The sequence below is a fragment of the Stenella coeruleoalba genome, assembly GCF_951394435.1.
Source record: "Stenella coeruleoalba genome assembly, chromosome: 1".
Taxonomy (NCBI): domain Eukaryota; kingdom Metazoa; phylum Chordata; class Mammalia; order Artiodactyla; family Delphinidae; genus Stenella; species Stenella coeruleoalba.
Window position 1 is genome coordinate 117146431 of NC_137169.1, and position 17385 is coordinate 117163815.

The 17385-nt window shown below is 44.9% G+C and overlaps 1 protein-coding gene across 5 annotated transcripts in view; it reads left to right on the top strand.

The window, feature by feature from the left end:
• Window positions 1-17385, top strand: part of NOS1AP (nitric oxide synthase 1 adaptor protein) — a 289665-nt gene that overhangs the window by 204194 nt on the left and 68086 nt on the right. For 3 of the 5 annotated variants that reach the window (XM_079913809.1, XM_079913810.1, XM_079913811.1), the window contains 2 exons: window positions 4899-4991; window positions 13926-13984. The exons of 1 other annotated variant lie outside the window; for it this stretch is intronic. In XM_079913809.1, coding sequence (XP_079769935.1) covers window positions 4899-4991; window positions 13926-13984 — 152 coding nt within the window. Of the gene's footprint in view, window positions 1-4898; window positions 4992-12754; window positions 13089-13925; window positions 13985-17385 lie in introns of those variants that run through there. One more of the 5 variants, XM_079913812.1, reaches the window with a different exon arrangement.

Sequence of the window (17385 nt, forward strand, 5' to 3'; positions counted from 1 at the left end):
TTCTTAGGTACCTCATGTCAGTGGAATCATGTAATATTTGTCTGTTTGTTCCAGCTTAACCTAAACATCACTTAACATAATGTCTTCAAGCTACGTCCATGTTGTAGCACGTGCCAGGATCTCCTTTCTAAGGCTGAGTAAATCCTATTGTATGTCTCTAACACATTTTGTTTATCTGTTCATCCATCAGTGGACACTGGAGTTGCCTCCACCTTTGGGCTGTTGTGGATATGCCCTGAATATGGACCTACTCAGATGTTGTATCTTATTACCTAAGCTGTTAAACTTTCAACTGTTAAGTGCAAAATGATTTCTTACAAACCCTTGATAAGACGGTGCCTTTGGTTGAGGTGCTTACAGTTTTGTTGTGGAGATGTGTTTGCACTCTTGAAAACAAGACTATGGGCAGAATATGATTAAACTACCCAATGGCACTAGTAGAATTCACTTTTAAATTTCCTGTGATCATGAACAGGAAGCAAAGCCTCCAAAGACTTAACTCTGGAAAGGTGGTGAACACAGCTGATTATAAGCTGGGGACTTACCAAGCAAGAGCATCACTAACTGCGTTTGCAAACTAAATCTCCTCTCTTGGTAAAGTAGCCTCTGAGCATCTTGATTCAGAACTAAGCATTGTGGGGACAGTGGGAAGGAGCTAGGCAAAAGAAATTTTATGGAGACGATTGAGAGGACCAGCTTCCTACATAGCTGGTAAGAGAGTGCAATCACTCGGTAAGTTGTTTGTAGACAAGGTAATTGAGGAACCAAGGATCCTTATTTAAAAAAAAAACTAGATTCTTCAGGGAGCTAGACATTATTGTGAAAATAGACTGTTAAGAGGGCGTGTGTGTGTGTGTGTGTGTGTGTGTGTGTGTGTGTGTGCACGTACGTGTGTGTATACAGCCCCAACCTTCCTGACTACTAAGAAAGTGATTCTGTTGCTTCTATTTCTGCAGTACAGCCTCAAGCCCAGGGCTGGGCCAGTCCCTTCATTAACTCACTCCCCTGTTACAGACCTCCTGCTTCCCCTTCTTGGACACCCTGTGGCTGAAACTGGAGACACACAGGATTAGGAGGTAGTTCTGGGAGTTGGGGACAGGGAAGCATTGGGGTATCAGAGATATCCTGTTCTGTTGGCAGCTCTCTGACTTCCCGCCAGTGTTCTGGTGGAGTGTTTACTCCTGGCTCCTGCTGGATCTGAACCCCTCCCTCTACCCAGTTTCCCCTTCATGGGCCTCATTGGTTGGCACAGCACTCTGAGTTCCAGGGCTGCTATTCCCATGCAGGGTCCCAAGGCTCTGTTTATGAATCCTAGACATTTGGTCTTTCTAGTCAGTGGTTAGTGTTCCAGGGCTTGTATTGTTTTGTTCCCTACAAGGTCAGGTCCTGTAAGGCTTAATCTGTCCTGGCTGGTGGGGCTCTGACTAGCAAAGCAAATATATCAGGTCAGTCTGGCCATGTTGGGGGAAGAGCCAGGCCTGTTGGCACAGACTCCAGAGCTGGCATGGGCTTTGTGGGAGGCGGGCCTGGGCCACAGACGGTGGCATCAGCAGTCCTGTTTGTTCTTCAGCCCCTAGCAAAGCCTGGGCAGACTAGATTCCTATCCTGAGGAACACAGATGCTTCCTCCTGGGCCCGCCTGCCCCTCGGAGCAGCACAGTCTGGTAAAAAGGAGGGCTTGTCTCTGTGAGTCTCTTTTCTCTGTTCTAGTCTCTCCCAACATCTCCTCTGTTCCAAATCCATTTTCCATCCCCACAGTAAGCACAATAACATGGTTGTCCAAGTAAAATATAACTGCCGTATAAATGAATGGTATTATGATCATAAAGATTTAAACCTTTTCAGACACTTGATTTCATTTCCCTAGTTTTCAACAAAACTACCATTTGAGTACCTGTTCTTCAGTTGGAAAGGGTTTGGGACATCTGACCACCAGACAGGTGGAGTAGGTGCGACGTGTGTGGAACCTAAGAGCCTTCTGAGTAGCAGTCAGGTAGTACATACTGGTAGCTGTAACAGGGGCTAGAAGCCGATTTCATGCCTCTTCTGCCCTCTTCATTTTGAAGCACTCCAAAGAGCCTTCCACCAGCTGTGGTAAGGCGGAGCACCTGTACTGTCACTGTCACTGAGATTATAATGCAATCATTTGGTCATGCTTCTCACAGTAACATGTAGTTACTGTGCCCCACACACCACAGAAGAGACGCCAGGGAGTAGGTGCACAGGGATCGAATTAGAGGCTGTTTTCCAGTTCCAGCTAAAAGAGAACGTTTAGCTGCATTTTGAGTTCTTAAGATCAGGGTATTACAGGCATGGCCATCGCTGTCAAAACACGAACGGTGGAAATAGTTCAGGTTTCAGATACACAAGCAAGGAGCTGGTTGGGCGTCTCTTGCGAGCCTTGGGTCGGGGGATACTGATTTTAAAAAGATCCCAGAGAGAATGAAACCAATAGGGTGATGGACCAAACAAGAAAGAGATATGGCCAGCTACGAGATTTTCCTGGAAATATATGACATTTAAGGGTCTGGTTTAGCAGGCAATATGCTCTCTGAAACCAGGGCTGGGAGGTGACATCCTGCCCTACAGAGGTAGGTACTTAGTATTCACTGCTTTGACTTTTTTGCTGGAAAAAGGGATGAAGGAAGTGCGTGGAGCTTGTGAGAGTGACGTGCTGGAAGAGAGCAAAGACAATAAAACAGGCAAGGATTGACCTGTCTAGGGCAGGTTTTATCCACCTCCGGGTGTTTCCTGGACTCTTAAGCCCTTGTCTCCCCCCTGAGTTCATCAAAACACACCTCTCTGCCCTCCTTCGACCGGCACGAGCAGCTATGATTTTAGTGATTTGTCCCTAAGGGAGGCAGAGCTGAAAGACTGTGTTCATTGAAAGCCTGTGAGCAGAGGTAAATGCAGGTGAGGTCAGGAAATGGAGCTGGTTCACCTCTCCCAGCAGGCACAAGGCCAAAGTCAGCCAACGGACAGATCCTCGTGCTAGCTCTCCCACCCAGAGGTAATTTCAGTTCATCTAGTGGTGCACCTGAGCAGAATGCTGCAGTCAGGGGACACACCGCAAATCGTAGCTGTGTCCTGAAGTGCATGCGAGTCACACAACTCGAGCCTTCACCAGCTTACGACCGTTGACCTAGAGAGAAATCTGTTACGTGGCCGAGGCCCTCTTATAAGCCAGACTCCAGCACAGATAGCACTTCTCCCCATCCTGTCAGATACACTTGCTCTCTTTTATTGTATCACTCTTAATTGGCTTTGGGTTCCCAGACTCTGAAGCAGAGTCTGAAGCTGAAGTTTTCTTCTCTTTCTCCTATGTGTCTGCTGCTCCGGTTTGCTCTTCTTTCAGGATCGCTGGTAAAAAGGACAGCTGTTGACAGGATAGAGTGATGGGGAGGCTGGGAGAAGTGACCACCAGACTGGGGAGTGATGTATGTGGCCATCACCTGGAAACTCAGATCAGCAGTAAACCAGAACCTGCCCTGCCGATGTAAAGAAAAATGTTTCACCTCAGTTAGCTAGGTCATGTCCTTGTCTCTGAGAAGCTGACAGCCAGTGGGCATCAGCAGTAACTCTGCAACAGAATAAGAAAATGAGTTGAGACCTCAGTGGAAGGGCTAGAATACAGACACGGTAAGAAGCTCTAATCTGAGTTCTTAAAATCAGAGTATTAAATGGCGTGGCCAAGGGAAAGTTCTGGATTTCTCGTGAGACTTTCAAAATAGGTTATGTTTTCATCTTGTTAGGGTGGATTAGGTTCATATCTGTCAAAATACCAAGTAGAAATAGTTAGGTTTTAGATGTCCAGGCAAGGAGCTGGACGCCTTACTAAATAAGCTTGGGTGGTGGCATGGTGGGAAAGGGTTTTGAGTATAGAAGGTCCCAGAGAAGAGAGCCTGTAGGTTGGAGTAGAGATTTTGGCCCCGGGTCTTGTATTGTTATTTTTTTAATCTGTAGGCCAGATCTTTGATTAGAGAGCTTGGCAGGTAAGTTTGCTAGGTGGTGATACCAAGACGGGAACCAGATGGAAATGGGTAAGCGCTCAGAATGAAGTTCAGTGAGGAAAGTGTAGAATTATTCCACCACTCTGAATATCTGCACAAACCTAAGAAATGGCCGTGAGTGAGCAAATGTGATAGAAAAATATCTGGGATTGAGGATGAGAGCCAGCATCCCTCAGCAGTGTAGTTGTGGTTGAAGCAGGCCTATTCAGGATTGCAAATAGAAATTTAGAATATAGGGTTTGTAAGGTAATGCCCTCCCTTATAACTATCATTAGTCAGATCCTTTCTAGAATACTCTCTAGAATATTTTAGGTTAATGGGGCTATGGGTGGATTTGGAGACTGACCTACAGATAAAAGAATTGGGGACTTGAACTTGCAGAGAATAACTTAGATATCATAATGATCTTTAAGTATGTAAAATCCCTGATTTGAAGATGGGTGCCAGCTCTTCCTAATCTTCATTGAGGATGGAATAGAGTCCCAGCAGCGTTTGGGTAGACACGAGGAAAACTTGCCTGCCAACGAAAGTCATTAAATGTCAGAATGAGTTATCGAGGGAAGGTTCTGGATTTCTCATGAGATTTTCAAAGTAGGCTCTGTTTCCATCTTGATAGAATGGATCAGGTCCATTCCCATGGCCCTACCTGATAGCTGAGTGGTGAAACCAGTGACCATTCAGAGTCCCTGTTCCAACCCCAATATTGCCGAGCCCCTGCCTACAGACATCTGCCTGCTTTTACATCCCCTGAGGTGCTTGATGTCCCCAGAAACTGCATCAGCTCCCTAGACCCATCTGTGGCCCTCTTTTCCAGGTCATGAGCTCTCTGGGGCTGTGCAGATGCAGTGATCTAACTGGACTGTGCCCTTTGTTCTCTTCTCACTTGCAGTATGAGTTTAAAGCCAAAAACATCAAGAAGAAGAAGGTGAGCATTATGGTTTCAGTGGATGGAGTGAAAGTGATTCTGAAGAAGAAGAAGAAGGTAAGTGACTCTGAGCCACAAACTCTGGTGAAGAGGGAAGGAGGGGAGGTAGGCGTGGGATAGCTTTGCTTTCTAGGCTACCTTCTGGACAGACTCCTTCCCTTATCTGGTGAGGTGGTCTGCTTTGACCAGCAACAGTGTTGAGAGGCCACAGCTGGAGCAAAGAACGAGGCAGGGGCCCAAGGCCTAGTCAGCTGTTCGGCTTGCTCAGTCCTCGTATCCCGTGAGTGACAAGGGTCATCTCCTGTCATCCTGGCGTTCAGACCCCTCCCCCCATTTGATACCCTTGCCTTTGAGTCTTGATCTTGGGAAAGGCTTTAAATTCAAGTGTGGACAAGTAGCAGGGTTCAGTGGGGGAGGGGATAAGAGGCGGCTTCCTCAGAAGTTGTCCCATTCTGTTGCAGGAATAACTCTCAGTTCCAGCTGAGGTGGCATCCGGCCCCATGGTGTGTCCTTGTGTCCTCTTGTTACAGTTATTGCTGCTTTAGCCCATCTATTTAAATAGTCCCTCAAGACCCAGCCGCTGCTGCTCTTCAGCCTGCAGGAAGGCTAGAGCGTGGCCAGCATGTTGCTTTTCACTGGGTCCGTGTGGCATGCTGGAAGGAGCCCTCAGCTGAGAGGAGAAGACCTGGGTTGTAGTCCTGGCTCTTCTTTTTCTGACTATGTGGTTCTAAGCAAGTTATTTTGCTTTCTGGAGCTTCAATTGTAAAATGAAGAGTTGGATTAGGTGAGCACTTTACCCTTGTCAGATCAGTCACTCTGCACCAGCTCTGGCACCGTGCTTTTCGGTGCTTGCATGTGTTTGTATAGGTCACCTGTGCTTATTCAGGTTTTTGAGAACCTTCTGGGCTACAGAGAAAGCAGACCCTAGAGGCCAAATAGGTTTGTGTGTTTCTGCCCCCTGAACTTCTGAGGCAGGATGGGAACCTCAGAGGTTAAACACTTCCCAAAGCAGCCCCCAAGCCCCCTCTGTTTGGCTAGCCTGTCCGTGACTGTTGAATGGTGGTATGCCTCCGGGCTGTGGGGAGAAGCATGTTTACAGGGACTCCCTGCTCTCCAGAGAATGTTTTAAGGGCAGGGGCCATCTCTGTAAGCTCAGCACTCACTTGGACACCTGGTACGTGTAGTGTGTTTCCAACGATTTTGGCTGTTGGCTAGCTGGGTAAAGGAACATGTTTTGTGTATCATGGTCATTAAATCAGGAAGAACTAAGTACTCAGCAGTTGGGTCAAATGAAGTCTCATTTGTTACTTTTGGCTATCACATTCTTCTCCCTCTTTCTCGTCTGTCAACCTTCCCATTTAGAAAAAAAAAAAACAAGGATGAAAGCCTTCCCAAGTGTAGAAAGCCCTCAATGGAAATTGCTAACTTTATGAGTAGGACTTCTTCAGTACCTCTGATCTTCAGGTGCTCTATTCTAATGCAGGCAGTAGCTAAATATATTGTGATCATCTCTTACTGAGATGTTAAAAAAAAAATCTTTTTGGTTATATTAATGTGTCTAAAATGCTGTTATCTTTTTTTTTTTTTTTTTTTTTGCGGTACGCGGGCCTCTCACTGTTGTGGCCTCTCCCGTTGCGGAGCGCAGGCTCAGCGGCCATGGCTCGCGGGCCCAGCCGCTCCATGGCATGTGGGATCTTCCCGGACCGGGGCACGAACCTGCGTCCCCTGCATCGGCAGGCAGACTCTCAACCACTGCGCCACCAGGGAAGCCCTAAAATGCTGTTATCTTGAACTGATGCTAACAGATAATGAATCTCAAATTCCCATATGAATCTTAGGTTGTATTTATGGTGTGAACCCAGCTACTAAGAAAATTGGCTTTGCTTTGTTGTTTCTCAATCAATATATTTTCTTCAACTCCCAACTAGGCCCAAGTAATGATCTTTCCTGTGTATATGATAATGATTATTTATTATAGTATTGGAATCACACTCTTGCACCATTTGCTAGGGAGGGGCTTCTGAATAAGGAAGATTAGTCTTGAATCATCCAAAGGATTTTTCTACAAAAGGACCCTAAAGGGCCTCTGTTTCTTGTGGTTTCTCATATACACCAGTAACTTTGTTGGAATAGCCTAAAGCTATTGTTCTAGAAAGGCTCTGCTGTCCTCATTAACAAATATTTACTGTGTCAACCATGTTCAAGGAACTGGGTAGGATACATAGGGGTATTAGATATGGACCCTTTCCAGCAAAGTTAGCTATTTTGAATGACACTATATGCATACATAGGTCTATCATAGCTCCGATAGCATTGCATTATAGTTATTTGTCTGTTTACCCCGTAGGCTGCGAGCCTTTAGGGCCAGGGACCATGTCTTCTTTCCAATTCTATTTCATCTGTTTGAGAGGGTAGAAGACCAGTGGGGGCAAGCTGATGAACGTAATTACACACTAAGATGATAATGAGAACGGCTAACAATAATAGCTAACACTGATATTGAGCCCCTGCCATTACCAGGCCTTGTTTCATGCAGTGTATACTTATTAGAGCCACACAACCATCCTGTGAGGTAGGTACCATTTTAGGGCTTGGTTTGCAGAAGAAGATTAAGCAACTTGCCCAAGACCTCAAGTCCCATCAGTGGTGAAGTTGAGGTTTGAACCAGGTCTGTCTTGTTCAGATCCCAAGTGGGTTCTTCCTACTACCATGTGGCTGTGTGTGCACTAATCTCTTCAGAATCCTTTAGAGAAAAACTGCTCTATAGGAAATGCCTAATTAATTAATCCAGTGTCTTTAACGTCTAGCCTTTACCCTGTCACTGGGATATCACATCACAAGGAAACGAGTTTCCTGCTCAAAGAGTACTGTTAGTTCCTATAGAAACACACAACTTAGATCTATTGGGGTAAGAAAAGGAGGCACTTAGAATTATAGAACCAGAATTTGGGAGAAAGAGCTTTAGAAATGCTCTAGTCTGATCCCCTAATTGATTAGATGTGGTAACAGAGGACAAGAGAGGCCCCGTAACGGTCCTGAGGTCACCCAGCTAGTTATGGAGCCAGGACTAAACTGAGTCCAGTCTTCTTTCTACCATGTTTTCTGCTAGTTTTAAAACAGGTATATTAGGAATTTTGTGCGTTGTGTGAGAACTTATTAAGTGCTTCAGTTTTGAAATGCGTTTTCTATATCTATATAGGTTATACCTTAAGATGGGTGGTAGCTGTGTTTTCAGGCTAATCCTATTCTGTCTGGTGGCATGGAGAACTTGCCAAGCTGAGTTAATGTGGCCTTTGCACGGTGATTTAAAAAAATTTTTTTCTTCTTATTTTTTGAGAAGTCACCATTGCTTTCAGGAGCATAAGTAATGATAAAGCGGACAGACTTTGTGATGTGGCTACTGATAGTTTCCAGTAGGGATAGGAAATAAATGGAAATACAAATTCTTCCTCTACTTTTGGGTTCCTAGGGAAGGCCTTCAAAAATGCCATATCCAGTTCTGGGTTCCAAAAGGAGGAAGGAGCTTTGTGATAATTATCCCTGACTCTGTTTTCTGTTCTTGGCCCTGTTCCAGGCAGACCTACCTCTGAACCAGTTCCCATATAATATTCCCTGGCAGGAGATTTTGGAATAACAAAATGGCTGTAACTTTCCACGGGGGACTGGATATTTGCACTCATTAGATAAAGAAAAGAGAAGAATCTAAACTCAAGGATGTGCTTACCTCATTCGGCGGTCTTATAAAAGCCTACGCCGAAAGCCTGTTACCCTCTCCCTCTGTTGAAAGTGAAAAGCTTCCTGGCAGCGGAGAGTGAAAACCTTTGAATTCATCACTTAGAGTAGCAAAGAGAACGTGGGGTCCAGAGGTAGACAGGTTGGACTTTAATTACCCCTGGACTAGATGGCCTTGCAGGGGAGTAAGTTCACTTCCGGAGCCTCATTGTTTGTCTGTAAAGTTGAGATGAATTTTGATAGTGTCAAGGAAGCAATATATAAAGTTCTTAAATGGAAGAAAGGACTTTTTTTTCCCCATATCAACTGGGAAATTTCCTGTGAGAACAAAAAGTGAAGCAGCTGAATATGACTTTCCTGTATCTTTCCTTTTTTTTTTTACTTTCTCACTTTCTGTGTTATTCTAGGTCCTCCAACAAGTAAATGCCAAGACAGGATTAAATGCCTGTGGGAGGAGGTGGGGAGGCAAGGCTGGGCTAGCTGTCAGATTGCAGTGTGGGTCTGACTCCAAGTGAAGGAGAGAGGAAGGAAGGAAGCAGGTAGGTTGGGTGAAGGTCTCTGAGAGCACAGCACGGTCTGAGGAAGGTTTGGCAGGGCCGTCAGGGAGTTCTGAAGCCAGAGTCATCTGTCAGAGGATCCCGGTGTCTCCTAGGAAGGGGCTTCCTCAGGATCTCCGCACACTGGTCACTGTCTGGGGGCAGGGCCCCTGTGCGCACGTAATGATGGATTTCAGAATGCAGCGGCCGGGGGGCCCTTGGTTAGTTAAACTTCCTGTAATTGGAGGTCTGTGGGGCACCTTCTTGTGATAACATCTTCTCTTCTCCAGAAATTTTTTACTAGCCAATATACGAAGCAGAACCTTCTTTCAAGTGAAGCTACTCTCTACATCTCATGACTTTTTAATTACCTTGGAGTAAGGAATTCATTTTTAAAAGAGAAGAAAAAGGGGAGGGAAGGGGAGACTGCTGGGGTAGGGAAAGGCATGGAGAGAGACAGGTTAATAAACTAAGTCAGAGGCCTCTTAAAAGGCTCAACAGTGCCCCGAGTGTCCTTTGTAGGTACGGAGGGGACAAAGAGTAAGAGAAAGAAGTGATACCCCAATTCTGTATATGTATGGCAAAATGCCAGACAGCTGCCCCAAGGGCACCAGTCTGCTCCCCTAGGTGCTCTGCCAGACCCACTCATATTTTTACCCCCGTTTCTTTATATTTATGGAGCTAGTGAGGAGGTAGATCTTGTCTCCCTGAGCCTCACTCATTGGCCTCAATGCTGGTACTGTTTGTGCTCCCAGTGATACCAGTGAGGCCCTGCCTGAGCCTGGGCTTCAGGTGCAAGGAGCCTGAAGACCAGCCTCGATCAGTCCTGCTGGTCCCCCTGGGCTGTTTGCAGTGAGTACGGCTGTGAAGGGTGCTCTTTCCCTCAGAAGCACTCAGAGAGGTGCTGACAGCTTTAAAGATGTATCCCCTCTTCCTTTCCTCTTCTCTTCCCCGCCTCCACCTCCTTTTCCACTCCCACTTGGACTTGAAATGTCTTCATTTCCTGGCATATGTTGGAGACCATAGCTCATTGAGGATAGTGGGTAGCAAAACTGACAATTTCCTCACATAGCTACCAAGACTCCAAGGCTTATTTCCAAGCACTAAAAAAAAAGTGGTTTTCAGGTGTAACTTGGAGTTGTGTGAGTTTTCTGCGGACTATAATTACCATTCAATAATATGTCTCTGTTTTATGGTTGAAGCCAACTTTGATTTATAATCCTATAAAGGTAGATCAGTAGCTTTTCTTCCTGTTTTCTTTCTCTCGTTAACCTTTTTTTTTCTAAAATTTTTTCCTTAGAAGAATGTTTCCATGTAGAAAAGTGAGGAGGGGGTGATCTCTTTGTGCGTGTTTTTTTTTCTCTACAACGTTTGACAAATGGAGGAGACGTGTAAAACAATGTCAGAGCAAAGAGAAGAATCAAATCGTTTTTAAGACACGCATTGCCTCCCTCTGGGTTACGCTATTCAGATAATACCATGTTGACTCTGAATTGTACCAGAGTACCTGTACGGGTCAGAAAATCAGGAGAACTTGATTCTAGTCTTGACTGGGCTATTAACTAGGGGGACACCTTGCTCAAGAAACTGCACTGCTCTGGGTCTTATTTGAAAGATGGTGGGATAGGAAGGATATTAAGTGTGTGGCAAGGAGGAGTGGAGAGGCTTCAGTTATCAGAGTGTTGGAACATCATTCAGGCATTGAGGAGATTGGGGTAAAATGCTCCAACCACATTTGCCTTAGGTTCTTGAATAACTGATACATTGTTGAGTCCCGTCTACACTCCAAACCCTTTGGGTTATTTTGATAATTTCCTTATCCCTGCATAGATTGAATGGACTCCTGCAAGGATTACTGCAAGACCTCTAAAGGGAGATCTAATGGGATTTTATGGATTTTACTTAAATGGATTTTAATGGGGTTTTCAGAAAAGGAAAATTAGTAAGTAAGTAAGTGAAAAGATGTTTACTATTTTTGGCCAGGATATTCTATACCGATGATGATATCACTTTAAAAAGGAAAGTATTTTCTGCCTGCCGTGGACCCTTCTGAGGTTCCTCAATAAATTAACACAAGGTTCCCTGGGAGCCTGGTCTCCCCATCCTTCTCCTCATATCTTGCAGAGAAAGAAAAATATTTATTCTGTATTTTTTTTGCCTCATTATTCTTTCTTTTTGATGAATGTATTAGTTGCATTCCTTAGACTTGCAAGGAGGAGTCGTGCCCAGATCAACTTTAACAGAGGCTTATTTCAGGCTAGGCGGAAACATGGGCTGGCACACGATGCTTCCTCTTCCTCAGCGGTGCAGTCTGTTTGAGTGGAAAGTATGCAGCTGGTCACAAAAACCACCTACCGTTCCTGGGGGTTCAGCCTAGGCTCCGTCTAGGACTTGGTAGTCTCCAGTGAGAGGATGTGAGTGGGTGGAACTGGATCCTTCTCATCGTGGTGCTCAAGGACTAGGCAGGTCTGGCCAGCCCCTCCGTGACACTTGACCTTCCTCATGTGCAGTCGGCTGCTGATCCTGAGCTCCGTCAGTCACGGCTGGGTTAGCAAGGACGGCTCATCAGATGCTCACAGCATGAGCCAAGTCACCCACACTCAGAAAGAACCCTCTCTGGGGCTGCTTTCCTCCGAGGGGGGCAGTGGGTGTGGGCAGCTTCTCAGAGTTTTATGGACTTTTTGGTGCACTGAGTTATTAACTCTTGTGTTAACTTCGAAAATTACATCAGAGCAGCAAGGACTCTTACGAGCAGACTTTCTTTTTCATTTGTTTGTTTGTTTCTTTGTGGGGTTTTTTGCGGTACGCGGGCCTCTCACTGTTGCGGCCTCTCCCGTTGCGGAGCACAGGCTCCGGACGCGCAGGCTCAGCGGCCATGGCTCACGGGTCCAGCCGCTCCACGGCATGTGGGATCTTCCCGGACCGGGGCACGAACCCATGTCCCCTGCATGGGCAGGCAGACTCTCAACCACTGCGCCACCAGGGAAGCCCGAGCAGACTTTCTTGATAGTAAGAACATGAGAAAACTGAGGCTCGATTCCCTCAGAAGCAGAGCAGCCTCTGCTGTTAGTCATCCGGGTGTTTAGTTCACAGTGGCTGTTTATTGAGTAACACCAGGCGTGGGCCTTGGCCAGGGACAGTGCTTAGTGGGATCACCACCGGTTGGCTGTCTTTAGTGTCAGAAGACCCTTCCTGTGCCAGGCCTGAGACTCCAGAGGACCATGCTGTACGTGAAAGAGATCCTCCTGGTGGCGATTTCAATGTATACCTTTTCTCTGGTATAGAAGAATGGCTCTCAACCCTAGGGTCACATCCCAGTCACCTGAAATGTTTGTTAAAAGCTACAGATTACTGGGCCTCACGTGAGCTTAGACCCATCATATGAATGACTCCAAAGAGTTGGAGCCCCGGCATCTGGAGTTTTTTAAAAAACATACAAACCAGACTTTCACTTTTTGGATGGGTGCATTTTTCTCTATTCTTCCTGCTAAAGTACAACTGGAAACCCTGGACATTATCTGTACAACAAACGTAAAGATGGGGCAAGGCAGACTGGCTGGGGACGCACGGCATCACGCAGCCGTGAGCTCCCTGAGGTTAGTTTTAATCTCATATATCCCAGACTCGGAGCCGAAGAAGCCTGCAACCTGGATATGGCACAGAACCCCAACAAAGCCTGCTCTCTCTCTAGCCAGAGGAGGAGGGAAGGGACGGCATAGCAAGGCAGAAAACTTCCAGCCAGACAACACAGAAAAACGGGCTCCCCACCACCCAGGCCAGCAAAGGCTGTGAGTGGGAAGCCTAGACTCCCCCTTTGCCAGGAGTAACAAGGGATTCCAGGCTCTCCAGCTAAGAGGAGTGCAGGGACTTTCACCCCTGCCAGCTGGTAATGAGCCCCCTACCCCCTTTCTCTTCCCTGGGGAGCTGAGTGTGTTCTTCCCCAGGTGTCCTGAACAGCATTGCCCCTGTGACAAAGGCCAGTGAAGGTGGAGCAGAATCCTCTGTCCCTGCACCTACGGGTGGGACCTGAGGGCATGTGGCGGCCGCTTCTCCAACATGTTGGGGTGCTACTGACCTCATCAAGCATCTGGGCTCTCCAGTACTGCGCCAGAATCCTCTCCCCCCACCTTCCTACATCCTCATTCCTGTCCTCATCCCCAGCTGCTTAGGGATGTCTCCTTTGTGTTCACAGAAAGTTAGGTTCAAAGCCAGATGAGTATCCTCTTATGGGCGGCTGTAGATGTACTAGTTAGCTTGTCAGTCTTGTGTGCAGCCTTTTCTCCCCCTCTTTAAGGGAGGGAGGCTGGGGTCCACACATCATTTGCATTTGATGGCATCATTCAGTCTCTATGACCCCTTCTCCCTTTTGTGCTCCCTGCCTCTCCTGTTCCTCTGGAGTAATGTATGATTTTTTTTTTTTTCCCTTGGTGTCTTCTCCACGAAAGTATGATTTAGATTGCAGTCTCCTGAGACCCCTTGGCCCCTGCCTACCCTCTGCACCCGTGAGAGACACTCTCCTAAAGTGCTTGAAGGAAACTGATCAGACCAGATACGTGACATTTTCCACTTGTTCTTTTGGAGCAGTCGACTCCAGGCCTCTTAGAGGGAACAAGGCCAGAAGCAAATGCATGTGTTTGCATAAGCATTAGTAGCTCAATGTGTGCCCTGGTTCTGTAGCCGAGGACAAGCCTAACTTATTCATTTACAGCTTCTTTTATTGCAGAAAAAGGAGTGGACGTGGGATGAGAGCAAGATGCTGGTGATGCAGGACCCTATCTACAGGTAAGAGCCCAGTCCCCAGGGTACACCTGTCCTCTCTGGGAGCCATCTGTTGGGTTGGTGGGTCCAGACAAATTAAAATAAATTTCTCCTTTTTCCCTCCTGAGACCTGTTATTTCTGTAGATATAAGTACAAGGAGCAAATCTGCTCTATCTTTAAGAAAGAGGGGAAAATTCTTCTAATGCTCAGTAGCACGAAGGGAACTGGGAAGGATTTCTGCTTGATGTGTAATGCAAGTCTTTTAGTTGTCACTTGAGACCTTTTCATTTTGTGCTAGTTTTATTTTGACTGAAATTTGTTTTTCACTATTTTCTTATTTAACTGAAATTTCATAATTGCATATATGTTGATAAAAATGAGAGAACTGGGTTTTCCCGTTACGCTATACTTATAATTCCCCCCAGTTATCTGTTCTTCCTTTCTGCCCCTTCAGAAACTGAGCATAGATAAGGGGGTTATGATCATTTGGGACAGCAGAAAGTCTCATATAAAATCCATAGAAATTGCTTTTACAATGAGACTGGTATTCCTATTCAGATTAGATGACTGCCGTTCATGTGTACTCTCTGGGCAGAGGGATACCTGATAGCAATACATACAGAAAGCCAGGGCCCTCCTGGGACCCACGCAGGGCCTTGACTCATCTGTGTCATTCTTCTGTCCTAAATCTCCGCTGACCAAGCCCTACCCCACCTCTTACTCCTTCCTGTTTTCTTCACTGGGGGGAAAGGGGTATTAGCTATTCTTTTGGGATTTGGGGGTCGAGATTTAAGTTTTGATGTTGTCTCCTCTCAAATGACTTGCCTCGGTTGCCAAAGTGAATTAAGGTTGGCACTCACCTGAGAAGTTGGCATCATGGTGGCCCTGCTAAGTCAAAAAGTAGCTGCCTGTGAAATAGAATTTCCATTCATTCAAATATGTATACATATATAGAACACTCATCCCAGGTACTGTGCTAGGTAATTTAGTAGATGGCGAAAATAAGTTATGGTCCCTTGTTCTCAGGAAGCTTTAGTCTAGTAGGCGAAAATAAGTTATGGTCCCTTGTTCTCAGGAAGCTTTAGTCTAGTAGGGAAATGGAGTCCTGAACAAATCATTGTGGTACAAGACAGTGTGTCTGACAAAATGGATTTCTTTCTCTGTGTTTCTGTTGTACTTGTGTTTGTTGAAATACTTGTTATAGTTGCTGCTACTTCAAAATGAATCTGTCTTTTGCCACTGGGCTGTGAGGCTCTTGCCAGTGAAGAACTGTGTTCAACTCACTTTTGTATTTCTAGCACCAAGCCTGTGTCTGTTCTGTATGAGGCATTTAGTAAATGTGTGATGGGTGGATGGATAAATGTATTGAATTAATACCTGAAAATTAACGTAAATGGTATGGTGATTCACAGGAGGGAATAATCACTTTCTACTTGAGTGATGACGAAAGGCTTTAAGAAACAAGTTGTGTCGGAACTGGGCTTGAAGGATGTGAATGGACAAACCTCTATCATTTGCGCTTTGTAAAAGGAAGTGTTTCTTGTTTTTTTGTTTGTTTTTATTTTTTTACAGTGGCATCATATCCATACAAAAGCGACCTCTGTGTGGGATGATGGTCATGAACTTTAACCTTGCCTTTTCCTGGTTTGAAAGAGGGAACTTTCCCCAAAGTTTTATATCCCAAATAAGCTGTTGTTTTTATTTTTTATAACAGCTTTATTGAGGTCTAATTGACATATAAAATTGAGCATATTTAAAGTGAATAATTGGGTAAGTTTTGATATATGTGTACACTTCTAGAACCATCACCTCAGTCAAGATACTGAGCATATGTCTCCCCCAGACGTTTCCTTGTACCCTGTTGTAATCTTTCCCTCTCTCCCTCCCTGCTGCATCTCCCTCCTGCCCCCCAAGTCCCCAGGCAACTACTGATCTCCCTTCTGTTAGTAGAGATGAGTTTGTATTTTCTTGAGTTTTGTATAAACAGAGTCATACAGTGTACAGTATACGTATGTACAGTATACCCCCACTGTTTTTTGGTCTGGCTTCTTTCATTTAGCGTATTTATTTTAAGATGCGTTCCTTGCCATTGCATATATCAGTAGCTTATCCCTTTTTATTACTAAGTTGTATCCCATTGTATGAGTATAACACAATTTGCTTAGCCATTCACATGTTGATGGACATTGTGGTGGTCTCCAGTTTTTGACTCTTACAGTGAAAACTTCTGTGACTGTTCATATTACAGTCTTTGTATAGACATATGCTTTTATTTTTCTTGGGTAAATACCCAGGAGTAGAATGAATGATTATTTGTTAGGTGTACGCTGAACTATTTTTTTTAAGTGAATTTTAAGTGATTATCTTTTTGGTTGGTGAATCGCGGAGTGATTTTTAAAGTGCGTCTTTTTATTTTTTAAATATTTATTTGGCCACGCCCTGTGGCATGTGGGACCTTAGTTCCCTGACCAGAGATCAAACCTGCTCCCCCTGCAGTGGAAGCGTGGAGTCTTAACCACTGGACCGCCAGGAAAGTCCCTGTCGAACTTTTTATGAGACTGCCAAGCTGTTTTCCAAAGCGGTTGTACCGCTAGCGGTGGTTGAGAGTCCCAGTTCCTTCACATCTTCGCCGACATCTAGTATCATCAGTCTTTTCATTTTTAGCCCTGCAAGTATGTGTGATGTAGTATATCCTTGTGGTTTTAATTTGCGTTTTCCTAGTGAGTAAGGATGTTGAGCATCTGTCCATCGTATGTGCCATTCGTATATCTTTTGTGAAACATCTGTTCAAATCTTTTAGCCCATTTTTAATTGGGGTGTTTTGTTTTCCTTTTATTGAATTTTGAGGGTTCCTGATGAATTTTGGATACATGTCCTTTATCAGGTATATGATTTGCAAATATTTTATCCAAGTCTGGCTTGTCTTTATCTTCATAGTGTCCTTTGAAGAAGTTCATATTATCATTTTTTAAAGTGTGTGGGTTGTGTTTTGGTGTCATATTTTAAAAATCTTGGCTAACTCAAGGACACAAAGGTTTTCTTTTGTGTTCTCTTCTGGAAGCATTATAGTTTTAGGCTTTATGTTTAGGTGTATGATCTATTTTGATCCAATTTTTTTTATATGGTGTGAGGGATATAGCAAAGTTCTTTCTGGGGGTTTCTGTTTTGTTTCAGTTTTGGGTTTTTTTGGCAAATGAATGTCCAGTTGTTCCAGCCTCATTTGTTGAAAAGACTATTCTTTCTCCACTGCAGTACCTTTGTTAAAAATCAGTTATCCACATCTGTGTGGTTTATTTCAGAACTCTTTATTCTGTTCCATTTATCTAATTGTCCGTCTTGACACCAGTACCACAGTGTCTTGATTGCTGTAGCTTAATAACAGTCATTGAAATCAGGTAGTCTCACTCTTCCAACTTTGTTCTTT